This window comes from Amblyomma americanum, chromosome 1, assembly GCF_052857255.1.
Source record: "Amblyomma americanum isolate KBUSLIRL-KWMA chromosome 1, ASM5285725v1, whole genome shotgun sequence".
Lineage (NCBI taxonomy): Eukaryota > Metazoa > Arthropoda > Arachnida > Ixodida > Ixodidae > Amblyomma > Amblyomma americanum.
The window spans coordinates 67318842-67332229 of record NC_135497.1 but is presented as its reverse complement, the minus strand read 5'-3'; the positions used below and the strand labels follow the sequence as shown (position 1 = coordinate 67332229).

The 13388-nt window shown below is 42.6% G+C and overlaps 1 protein-coding gene across 1 annotated transcript in view; it reads left to right on the top strand.

Annotated features, from left to right (window-relative positions):
• Non2 (upstream activation factor subunit spp27 homolog Non2) overlaps positions 1-13388 on the top strand; it is a 48061-nt gene that overhangs the window by 17291 nt on the left and 17382 nt on the right. The window contains exons 5-6 of the mRNA XM_077645799.1: positions 3758-3818; positions 11985-12049. Of these exons, the coding sequence (XP_077501925.1) occupies positions 3758-3818; positions 11985-12049 (126 nt within the window). The remainder of the gene's footprint in view (positions 1-3757; positions 3819-11984; positions 12050-13388) is intronic.

Sequence of the window (13388 nt, the reverse complement as noted above, 5' to 3'; positions counted from 1 at the left end):
GAATGTAGTAGCGATGAAGACGATGCCGACACTGGATCAGCGCACGAAGAGGAAGAGATTGTTTCCGGCTCGGATGTCCTAGTCTTTCTAGAAAAGACCCGATCATTCCTCGGGCGCTGAAAAGATGTCCCCGATGATGTGCACAGGAAAGTCAAGGATGTGGAGGCGTTCGTCCTGCAGCGCTTGTCGTCTACTTGCCAGAAGAAGTTAACAGACTTCTTCAAGCAATAAATTGTAGTTAAACTGTGCCCAGTGTTATCGTTTATTATTTACTTACCAATACATAAATCTGCTGCAAAGGTACGTAATTTTAGTTCTTGTGATGCATTACTGACAAGAAAATAAAGGTTTTTCAGTACTACGATATTTCAAAATAACGAATTAAATTCGGTGGTCCCGTGAAGTTCGTTGTAATGAGATTCTACTGTAATAGAAAAAGCTGTACAACCCTTCAGTGTGCAGTGCATTATAATCTCCAGCAATACTCCCTCATGCAGTGTCCCTTGTGAACCTTTGACAAATGAATAAACATGTGCACAGGCCAGAAATAAAGTTCCATTCAAGGTCTGGCTACCACGCCTACTGCAACGCCTGCTGAATGCGCCACTCGTTTTTGCCAGTGAAGACGTGAGCAGCGCAACCACACACCGCCGCGTCCTGTCGACACCGGCAGGGTCACCCCAAGCAGTGCCTGTGAGCACACTACCCAATATTCTAGTTCACTGTACCTTTACTACAGTGGCTTCCATTCGGAACCTCCTCCGCGCATGCACAGCCGTCGCCGGGATATCCGTCGGGGGACTATGTGACCACGGTGTGCATATGACTGCCTCCACGCTTTTCTTTTTTTCCAAGTGTGCAGCCGCTGTGAGCGCGAGGCCTAGTTGTTTCTCGCCGCCGCGTGTTGACTGTGCTGACGATGAGTTCTGCAGGCGCCTGCGTCAAGATGAAGCGACGACAGTTCATGCTTAAGGAAAAAGAGGATATTCTCCAACAAGTGGACAGCGGAAAAAAGCAGGTTGACATCTGCAAGGAGCGCGGCATTGCGCCATCGACTGTCACGACCATACTGAAAGATCGGGAGAAAATAACAAGCCTCCATCGGCAGTCGCAGCTTGCTCCAACTAGAAAATGGCTACGAAGACATCATGAGCAGCGTTCGCAAGAATGAAGAGTGTGTCGAAGAAAATGAACTGGACGACAATGCCGACTCACCGCCGTCAGACCAAGCGGACAAACCTGTGTCTAGTGCGGAGGTTCTTGCTTCCATAGCCAAACTTTGCACATTCATCGGACGTTGTAGCAATGTGCCCAATTCTGTGCACAAAAAAGTTGAAGACATTGAAGAGTTCGTCCTGGAGCGCTGTGTCGTACCCGCCAGAAGAAAATCGGATTTCTTCAAAAAAACGAGCGTTAAACCTCTCGTTTGCGTTCCTGTTTGAAAATTACATAACTTGTTGTGTGCTCTTCCTGAAGGTACAGTATTTTCATTGTCCAGTAATATTACTACCTTTTTTTCGCGAGTCTTTCGTTATTACGATATTTCAAAATAATGAACGATTATTTGTGACCCCGGGAAGTTCGTTGCATCGAGATTTCACTCTAAATATATCACTGCCTTTCATCCATATTACATGTGGTGCTAAATCTTTTAGCTATATTTACATAAAGAAATAGATCCAAAATTCTGTTTGTATGTATAGATATCCATAAAGAAAATCGTACTTAGTTTTAGATATTAAGGTGCACTTCTGATAATTCAAGCAAAAATTTCTGGTCCTTTCAAGTTTGAATTAATGAGAGTCTACTGTATTACATTTCCGGTAAGCTTGGCATATCTGTTCTGCACTGTTGTACTCTTTTTGTGGAATTTTCAAGCAGACTTTTTATTTTGACATTGGCAGCAATTTGAAATGTGTGGGTTTGATATGAGCAGTTTTAAGAACTAAATAGTAGTAGGGAATTCTCATTCTATGTCACTCGGTTGTGAAAAATCAGGTTAGGCACTCATTCAGTTACACAAAGTTTATTGTAAATGGAGCAACACAGCTGGATGCTTGCTATGCATTTCTTGGAGTGCTTCATTTATGTGCTGCAATTTTTTTTAGTGCAGTAGTACTGCTTGGTGCATTTTCTGATTTCGTGCATACGTACGTATATACTGTATTCACCGTACTCACGTATAACCCGCCCCTGCATATAATCCGCGCCCCTAACTTTGAACTCCACGGGAAAAAAAAACCTGGCGTATAACCCGCACGTTTACCTGAAAAAAAAAAAAAAAAGAGCACTAGAAAGATACAACTGCACACTCGGTCATCATTTCGTTTTCAGAAGATTTATTCAAACGACCACCACCACGTCACTGGTTATCCAATTCTCAATCGCCACTGCTCTTACTGCTGCCATCTGAGGCTTTATTGCCACTCTCAAAGACCATCCAAGCTGTTACTGATGGCACATTTTTTAAACCTTTTACGCACCAAGCCGGCCGGTATCGCTTTCCACGCATCCATGATCCACTGGCACAGTAATGGAATATCGGGCCTTCACACGCGTCCCTTCGGTGTGAGGGCGTAAAGGCTGTCGGCCATCCACTGGGCATACAGCCGCTTCACGTCTGCCTTAAACGGCTTGTTCAGGTGCACATCGAGTGGCTGTAGCATGGACGTCATGCCGCTAGGTATTATAATGAGGTCGGTGCCGGTCTCGGTGAGGCGAGCTTTCACCGCATCAGTGCAGTGGCCTCTGAAGGAATCCAGTACGAGCATCGAGCATCCAGTACGAGCAGCAACTCTTTGCTGATTTCTTCAGCAGTGGCTATAATCTTTGGCTTTTCTTTCAGTGTGAAACACTGCCGCCGAGTCGCACTCATGACACCAAAACAAAGCAGGCAAACAGTGCAAACTGGGGTGTAGTACATGAAACAGCGCCTGACACTAGGCTCAACAACGTTGGCTGAAGAAAACGTGGCCAATGGCATGGGGAAGAATAAACAGACAATCAATGTGGATTTGGCTATGCTTTTTTTTTGGCCCCTCATCGGCTTGACAAACGTCGATGATGGGGATTGCGGACTACACGGGGGAGGCCGCCATGCATTGCCCTGAAGCCAAACCCCCCTCCCCCAAAGAAAAAATTCGCAGATAACCTGCGCCCCCACTTTTGAAACGTGTTTTTTTTTTAAATTTTGATGCGGGTTATTAGTGAGTAAATACGGTATGTCCCTGAAGCCTGCTTTGTAGCGGCCCAGCGTGTTGTGGGCAACCTGCCAGGTGTGTACACCTTGCAGGCTCACCTGGGTGAAGGCCTTTAGGGTGAAGGCCTTCATGGTAAATGCCTTTTGGGTAAAGGTCTGAGTGAAATGCCTTTAGCACGAAGGACCTTAAGCCCACCGTAACTAGTGCTACTGCACAATATTCTGTGCTTAGCCATGCTAAACCGTCTGCCAGTTTTTTTTGTGAACTGCAAGATGAATTAAAGCCATTGTGGTTTAATAAGCTTTATGGTCTTCTGCTGTACTGGTCTGAGTAGTCTAGGTGAGCTGTGATTGAATTGCTTTTAAAGGAAATAGACTTTGGAGCAATGTAATTTTGCAACATTAAATTCAGTGATGTTGGAGGTTGTGAAAAATTTGCATTTTTTGTTACTGTTGCACAGTTATGAGCCTATTCATGTTAAGGCCAGTTTATCTAACCTGCTCCTTGTTGAAATAATTCTATTGCATGTGCTCATGATGGTTGTATGTTTTCTTCAGCCTGCCAAGAAAGAGCCTGCAAAAGCCAAAAAAGCTACAAAGTCATCTGGAACAAAGCGAGGTAACTAAACTTGTCATATTTCTGCCCTCTTCCAGGGTGTAGCAGTTTGCGACTGTGCATCTGTGGGCTCAGTGGCTGAACAAACTTTTCTGGCTGAATTCCGGAGCTCCCAAACATATAGCAGAAGCATCATAATCACAGTTTTTGTGGCTGTGTCAACAACATAACCATTCAATTTAGGCATTTGGAGTCAGCTCCACTTGCTGTGTTTGACGGCTGGGCAAAGACACTTGGATTAATTGTCTAAAGCAGAGTACATTTCTGTAGTGCTGTTTAATAATAGCAGCTTTCTTTTTTAATGCAGGGAAATTTTTTGATCATGCAACAGAAAAAAAAAAAAAGCATGGCTGGCTATGAACATGGAAAGAAGGCGGCACAGGCAGTTTTTAGACCTTATGATTGAAAGTGCTGTTGTGCATTGTATGACCGACAATACAGTGTAACCCCGCTGTAGTAAACACGGCATAGTAAAAACTTGATATAGAAAACTGAAACTGAGGTTCGCTCGTTTATTAATTTTTTTTAATTTATAGTAAATACATCTTTAATAAAGGTATGATTATTCTAAAGAACTTCTGTCCATGGTGTCGTACTTCCTGCAGAATAACAACATTGCAGGATGTGCATAGTCTAGGGCATCTCAGAGCCACAGACAGGTAATGAATGGCATAATCGCAACAGGAGGAGGCAAATCGATATCAACTTTAAACTATAAAGCAGCGCTTTTTCAGATCGCTTAACCAAGAGGCTTGTGAGCTGCAAGGAGAAGCAAACTTAGTGAAGGCCTTGAGGCTGAGAGGCAAAGCACGTGGCATGCAGAGGAAAAAAAAAAAGTAATGCTGACTATGAACATGGGAGGAAGGCGGCACAGGCTGCTGAGAAAAAAAGACTGTTAAAGTGAGGAGCAGGGAAGGGAAAAAGGGGGGGGGGGGGGGGTGTAACACAAAGCAGTTGCAGCAAACAGCAGAGGTGCAGCAGCACTGCGTGGGTGGTTATGCCGGGCCCTAGTTGTGTTGCACATGTTAAGATGTAAACTATTGCCTTATAAATAACACTGAAGTCGTGGAAGACGGACACCATGTTCATGCAAAGTGTTGTTCTCATAGAATCAACCCCCTCCCCCCTTTGCATTTATACAGTTGAATCTGGTTATAACGAAATTTTAAAAAGTACGCGATTTTTCGTTACATCTAGGTTTTATATGTAGTTTTTGTGTGAAGACTTGGAAACGAAAACCGTAATAAGAAACAAATGTAGTTGAAATCACCTTGATGTTTATAGTACCCCCCCTCCCAGGTCATTTATGCAAAGAGAAGTTTCACGGTCATGCTGATAGTGTAACTGCGGCTGCTGCCGCAGCATCGAGGAATTCACTGCATGGAGGTTTGTTACATCCAGGTTTACCAACTCTTAGCCATATTGTATTTGTGCAAATGCAGTACTTCCACAAGACTTGGGACGATGTTTAAGATAAAATATGATAACTGAAGATAAATCATTAGCACAAAATGGGACAGTAAGAGCAAGAATGAAGGTATTTTTAAACGTTTCATTTCTGAACCAAAACTGTGTTTGGTAAGTAGCCAAATTACCAGACAGCACCCATCTTCAGAGCCATGCCATCACCATGCCATCACTGGTAAAGGTTTTTGCTGGTCCGAGCAACTTCACTATAGAGGGGTTCTACTGTATGCTGGCTTTGCCATTACCATGGGTCTATAATAAACGATTATGCTTCGCTATTTAGCCTGAAACATGTGGAGCCTCTGCAGGGAACCCTATTCTTTCAATTTGCTGCTAAATGCACAACTTTTAGGCACCACAAGAGGTGCAGTGTTTGGTGAAATGAATGCCATCTACACGTGTGTCCTAGGCTATACCCCAGCACTGTAGTGCACTGGCAGCAGAGTCTGCTCAGTACAAAGAGTGAATGGGTGAAACCTCGGGAACTTATGCAGAGAGCCCAGGCAGTGATGCTTTGCTTTCTTCTATTGCTGTAAAAGGGCTTTCGAAGGGACGCATTTAGGTGCTCTTTATAACCTATACGTCTAATCCTGGAGCGTAGAATGTTGTCACAATTAAATTTCTGCACAGCAAAGCATTTCAGATTCTCTTGCAGCTAACCATATACAGCCGTCCCGGAAATTTAAAATTATTGTAAATATCAAACTGTCAGAGCATTCCATTGAAAGTCCTTTGGAAAAGTACAGCTCTGTTGTTTGCATTTATTGAACTCCCTTCACCAAATTGTTCAGCATATCGAATGGCGTTGGAAATGGCGCCTCTCCTAATGGCTCTTCCATGATTATTTTTGCGCGTGGAGATGGGTCGGCTGCACGGCCTTGGGCACCTGCTGGCAACGCTAGCACAATAAAGTCATGTTTTGAGGTTAATGTCTGGGATGCTTGAGAGTAGCCTTCGGTTTCTTGCACTCATTTTCCACATTACACCGCTGTTATGCGAAAAAAGCAGCATTAGATACACAGCTGTCATACTGTGAAGCCAACGTAACTGGCCACGGCCAAGCAGCAGCCCTCGCCTGCCATGCTCCGCTGCCGCAGGCAGTTGTGTAAACGAGCTAAATTTTAATGAGAGATTGTTCTATTCAGAATGTACTGGTAGCAGGATTAAACCACTTATGATCAGCAATGGCTAGTTCCAGAGCACCATCTGCTGCAGCTTCGATGCAAAGCAGGCTATGGCTAATGAGCTGGGTGCTGCCAGTAAGCTGACAAAAAAAAAAACGTGGCATGTCACAAGTGTGAGTTGTGTGTTTTCTTACTTCTAGGTTGCAGATAAGCTTTTTTGTGTCCATTTTTTATATATCAAATTATTGATATATCAAAATTTTGCCATTATCCGGGACTGACTCTAAATCCCCCACGATGGGCGGCTTTTACAGCGGGGTTCAGCTTTGATGAAGAATTTCGGAAGTAATAATTTAGAAATATATTTTACATCGTGAGTTTCTGAATCTTTCTAGCTTTTTGGAACCATAATGGCTTTCAGAATGTCCTGAGGAACCTTGTGTATCCAGGCTTCTATCCCTTCCAACCTAACAATGGATGTGAAAAAAGGGCATGGATTTAGGTCCACAGGCAACCTAGAAAAGCACTCAAAGGAACCCAAAGGTTCTGTGGGACGCAGTTCTTAAACTGCTGTTTTACATATAACAAACATTAGGCTGCCAATTTCTTTTTTGTACAATTTAAGATGCTTACGGAGTTGAATTGCATTCGCTTCCTCTCACAGACTATGGAAATATCTACAGTAAAACCTCATTGATACGTTTTTAAAAAAATTGCGGAAAAAATGTCTTATACGGGCAAACGTACTATCCAAAACGCCTAGTTTTGAGAAAGGTAGCTTTTGAATCAGGTACAAAAACATTTATTGACAATTTCACTTCATAAAAATTCCGGTTAGTATTTCTTAGCACAAGATCTGAATAGATCCTGTTCTAATGCTCGCATAATTCAGTCCACTTTCGAGCTGTCTTAAGCGGGGAACAAACTTTGTTTTGCATCCGGTCCGTCAACGGCATTAACAAAAGCAACCAAACTCCCTTCCTCTTCACTTTCTTTTTTTTTTTTTCGGATGCTACGCCCCTTTGCACATAAGTACTACGGGGAAGCCACCGCAGCGGCTGATTGTCGCAGCGTTCCTGCTTTTTAAGCTGCGTTCCCGAGACCCAGCCCGCTCGTATGTAAGCGCATCGCTGTAGTTCGTAGATGCTTCGCCTCTTTTCCCTAATTCACCGTAAAGAAACCTCAGCATTTCTCTTCGTGTCACGTCCCCGCAAGAACAGTTGCCTCGAATGCTAGCGTGCCGTTTTTATTTTCGTTATTGGTGGTGCTTGGCCGCCTTGCATTTATGCACTGCAGAGAAGCCCCGCAGCAGGTGACTGCCGCTGCATTCCAGCTCTTCACTTCGCGTGCCCTCATGTTCGACCGAGTTTTATGTTTGTATATGTACGGTTGGTCCATAAGCGTATTATACGACCACAATTTGTGAAAATTTTAAACATAGTAGCCGGGAAATCATGTTTTCTGGGAACATATTAACCGGGAGAAATATAGTGTAACACTATAGGACATTTTTAATGTCCGCGATTTTGATCGTACGAACTAGGAAATCGTATCAGTCGGGAACGTATCAACGAGGCTTTACTGTATTCAGGTGATAGGGCTGACATTGATATTGGGTTGGCATGCACATAGTGATCAGATTGTGCATGCGCTCATACCGTGTAAACTCTTGTAAGGCCCACATTTCTTTTTTAATTCGGGTGTGAATTTTGAAGGTGCAGCCCTGACACTAATTTAGAAAATTGATGTATGAATACGATAGTCTGTAATGCTAAATTTGAGCGCAGCTCTTTACACGCCACCTGCGACCGCTGGCAGGCGGTGAGTTACTGTGCTCATCACCCTCCGGGATCTTCCCCTGGCAGCCACCTTCCAGTTGTCTATTCCTGCACTCTCGCTGGAGCAGGTGGCATTTCTCTCTGCTACTACCTGCCACGGTTGTCAGGCGGTGTGTTACACTGAGTATGCTGACAGCGGTTAAAAATTTGCTTTTGAGAAGCTCAAATGGTGTCAAGTTTGGGTTCTGCTAGACTTATAGGGCTTTTGTGCAGCACTGTTACATGTCTGATAAGTTCAACGTAAGACAGTGGGAAAGGCTTCAAATGTGCTCCAGCTGATATAGCTCGATTCCATGGGTCTCATTCACATTCGCTACTTTAACACCACAATCAACATCCGAGCTTCTGATTTGATCTTGCAATTGACCACGTTAGTTTGAAATTTCATTGTAGAGCCTGTTCATATAAATAGTAGTTCTAAATAAATTAAGCCATTTGCAATGATGGGGTGGCATTCTTCGTGGGTTGGCATACAGTTGTGCATGCATGATATCAAGCTTGTGTTGTTACGGTACGAGGAAGTCTGAACTGAGTCTCTTTGTGGCAAACACTTGAAGAGGAAGCTGCAGTGCTCCGTGAGACAAAAACCGCACATGCATGATAAAACGTTTCGTTGCGAGAGGCGCACCCATGTTGGACTGCAAGAGACCTGTCATAGTCTCCTAGGAACATGTGCTATGCCATCAAGTGGCGTGGTCTTGCTGTGGCATCATGACTTCAAGGAAGCAAAGTGGCCACACTCATCCCAGATCATCGCTGTGACCGTGGTGGCCTCTTAATGACTAATGTTAAGCCAGAATGAATAAAGTCAGAGCACATTTTAAAGTGCTACTGTTGTGATGTAGGAGCGAAGTCACGTGCCTATTTGAAACCTTGTGGGCTTTTTTAATGTTTTATAAAGGAAACCACGCTAAAGTGATTTTGCGTAAATCAACTGGAATAGTCATTTCTCAGCATCTGGGCTACTTTTGCACAGAAAAATTTGCACTAATGTTAACAATACAAAATTTCGCTCATTTTAATTATGCAATAAGGGTATTTGGCAGCATTTGAAATAAATACACAGAGTTGCCCTAGACTGCTTCCTATAGCCCTGCACCATTCAAATCTTCGTGCAGCGCATTGTCACTTTTTAAACTGTGGCATTCTCACTATAGGGCTCCTGCTCCAAATGGAATTTTGTCCTGCCACAAAGCCTGCTCCAAAATTCTTTTGGCCATATCCCCCACTGCAATGTGGGCTTTGCCTGATCGTGTGTACCTATGGCAACATGTGTACAACAGTGCAGCAGTGCAGCTATTGAACATCTAACACATTAAACTGATCTGAAATTGTCTGTATGCAGTGATAGCATGACATCTGTTGTCGCATGCAGTGTGATCTTTCAGGAATGTAGAATGCTCAGAAGACTAATCAATTACTTGCTTGGCAAATCTCAAGTTAAATATTTAATTTCATCAATTGGTGCCATTTGTGAAAACCTCAATCAATAGGAATCTTACTGGAGCACAGGCAGATGAAGTCGTGTTGTAGCTGGTAATGAAGTGTGGAAATGAGCTGATGTCAAGAGGGGCAGTAACCAAACTGATTTGTGGAGGTAATTCATGCACTGTCTGGTCATATCTGTCACTGCTCTAGGCAGATTTCACGATGAGACCTGCTTCAGCTAAGCTCTCGTTGCAGCATGCTGTGACTTTACCATCTAGGGCCCGAAAATTTAGTCATTTGCCGGAAGATTCCTAATAAATAATTAAATGTGGCATTCCAGAACTTGTACGCAAGGAGAATCCCCCCCCACCCCCACCCCTCTCCTTTAAAGGGAAGAGTTTAGGCGAGGCTGTTGGGTGGTAGTTAGTAAAAGTGGGGGCTAATAAACGTCTTTCTTCCTTAAACTGCCAGGTTATAAGTGCATGCATGTAGTATTTACCTGCATAAGAAATGCACTCAGTGAATGTTATAGCTGTCCTTGTCTGCTGCTCAAGAACAACAATAGAATGCACCCAGGCTATCGGCGAGCTTCCTGCAACACTGCGCTGCCTGCCAATCTGCTAGGCACTTGGTGGTGTGATGGTTGCTGGGCATTGCTAGGCCTTTGTGACAGTCTAGGAAATTGTGATTTGGAAGTTGCCACTTTATGTTATGAATGTTACCAGTTGCCAGTTGTGTTACCAATTTACCATCAACACGCACATTAAAATTAGATATGGTTTTTTTTTCTAAACACTCCACCAGAGAAAGCAGAAAAGCAGGCCTGGTGGGTGCCACCTTGCATTGGTGGCCATTGCTGTGCAGTTGTGGGTAACAGTTTTCATGCAAGGCTAGCTGGTCAGGCATGCAAGGATGTGTTCTTTACTGTCAGCTGAACTATCGTTTCAGCCAGACGGTCACCACATCGCATCACTCTATACACTCGTATCTCTGTGCGATTCTTATTTGGAATAACATGCCATAATGTAGTGTCTGCCACCAGTAAAATGTGTATTTTTATATGGTATATAGTAAATATTTTTTTATTGCGGTGAACCATACCAGTATCACATTTCCTGTTATTATCTCGTTTTGATAATGTCAATTTTTTCCTAATCATAATGAACAACCCTCAGAATTATTGCAGTTTTTCTAAGGAAAAAAAAGTGTGGTATGTGAATACTAAATTGATATTTTCACCTGGAACCTAACATTTGTTGGTATGGTATCAGAATGCAATAATGGAAGCAGTAGCTGACGGCCTTATGACCTAGTTCGAGGATTGGGCAAAGCACTAATGGCAGCTACACTGAAATGCTTGCCATGTGCAACATGTGCATTTATGTGGGCATCCATTTTTCTCTGCATTTCAAGCAAACTTAAAAATTTTTTGTTGGTGCCTGTTTTCAGTACCAGCGCTTTTCCTATGCTCATCTATTTTAAACCTGTGAATCATTTCTACTTTTATCAGAATAACACTCATCCTAGCTAAGTTTTACACCATCCTGTTCACTCTGTGATAATAAAGGTTTACAGTATTTACAACTGTGGTTGGATGGCATAACGGAAAGGTGGACAGAATGAGTAAAGTTGCTAATGAAACTAGAAAATGTGTTCACCTTCGGATTTTGTGAACATGTATGAACACATGTATTTAATTTATGAGTGATCTTGAGGTCATAATGTCTTGCAAATAATCAAAATAGATATCCAATGTGAAAGAAGTTTGGCCATCGTATTATCACTGTTGGCTTTATTTACCTTTATAATGCCAAAGTCTTGTTATAAAAGCCAAAATTGTACATCTGGATTAGTTTTTTGTTCTTCAGGCATGTCATATTCTGTTAATTATGGTAAAACCCCTATAATTTAAAATCTCAACTTGAGCTCCTAATTGACCTGTAGATATCGTGCAGTACCAATGTTTGCAGTCAAAATTGTAGTGGACTTCGACCACCTCTGATTCCTGTATTGTGCTCTGAAAACTCGGCACACAAGTGTTCCTGCATTTTGCCTCTCTTGAAATGTAGCTGTTGGCGCCACAGTCCCAACCCACAAACTCATGCCGCATATTGCTATACTAGCTGCTGCTCCTCATAGTGGATGCTTATTTTGATAGGCTTCATGTAAATGAGCCTAGCAACATTGCATCAGTTTGCATCAAAAAATTGTTTTTGAGCACGTTTTGGTAGTCTCTTGTTGTTCTGGTTGAACTTTTGAATTCATTTCACCTCTGCCGCTTAGTTTATTCTTGCTTGCTTCCTTTATTGCAGAGTCTGCGTACTCCAGGAAGTGTGCTCTTTCTCCAGAGCTTGCAGCAGTGGTTGGGGCCGAACAGGTATTGCTCACTGGTGGCTTTCATATTTCTCTATTGAAACTTTGCTTGCGGGGCTCCTGCTGTGGAAATGCTGTGCTAAACTTTTTTTTTTTTTCATGCTTTGGAGAGACGTTTTATTGAATCATTTTTTTAGCACTGGCTTTTTGTCCATACTGTTGCACTAATAATGTGGTCCAATAATGTGTACAATGTACCGGGCAAGACTTTGTCATGCTCAAGGAGCTACAAGAGACTTCCCCGTTGTCTTTTTATTTGTCATAAGGTGGTTGCCGTGTTACACTATGTTGCTGCAGAGCTGAAGCTCTTTCTGCAGCTGTTATGCTGCAGTGCAACTGTAAACTTTGAAATATAGGCAATATTTTTTTCACCCTATATTGGAGTACAAATTTTTACAATGGGTGAAAGCTGCCCCTGGCCTAGTGCTCGGATTAATCATGATTAAATGCTTGGGAAATGAGTCTCTGACCCCACCTTGAGCAAACAAAAACACCGTGTGGCATGGCCCTCTTTGGCCGCAGATGCCCATGCGGCATAAAAATTCACTATCATCAAAAAGAATTAATTTCATTCAGTTGTTTTTTGATTATATGCTAGGCTTACTGAAAGGTTTATTTTTGATAACTGAAGTACTGTGGTGCTGGATACAAGGATTCTTGCCCAAATTTGTCGCCCTTGCTGGCTTGTTCCTGTGTTTCATCCCTCACCATCTTTTATCTTATTTAGCATATTGCTCTTAAAAGCAGGTGCAGCAAATTTTTTTATTGCATTTTCTTTTTTTCTTTTTCCAATATGCTTGAGCCATCAGAATACGGGATCACCCTGTGGAATTTGCCTGTGCTACTGCATACAATTGAACTCCTTTGTAGCACTTACTGGAGAGCAGATTTTTCTGTTACATGAGAGGTCCCTAAGCAGTGTATCGTCTTTTCGTTATTTACTGGCCACCCCTTATTTTGACGATGTCATCTAGTGACTAGCAGTTTCACAATAAAAGGCTATAGCCATTTGCACAAATTCATTAGCTGCAAAAGCAGCTGTTTACTTTCATCTTCTCGACAAATGGTGCTCCTGACATCGGTTCATGTCTTCTGCTGCACTGCAACTGATGTTGCCAAGCTTTTTTGCACTACTTATTTGCTGCAGAAGAGAAGAGATAGTCCTCAGTAACTTGAAATCATAAAAGCTTAGAAATATTTTGAGATAAATGGAGTTCAAGATGAGCATAGTACTGAAAGTTTGTGTACTTATTATGTACTACAAAAAATCTGAGCCTCCTGTCTAACATTGTTTTGCACAGAAACTTCATTATGCAAGCCAGGCTTTTAAGTTATAATGAAAA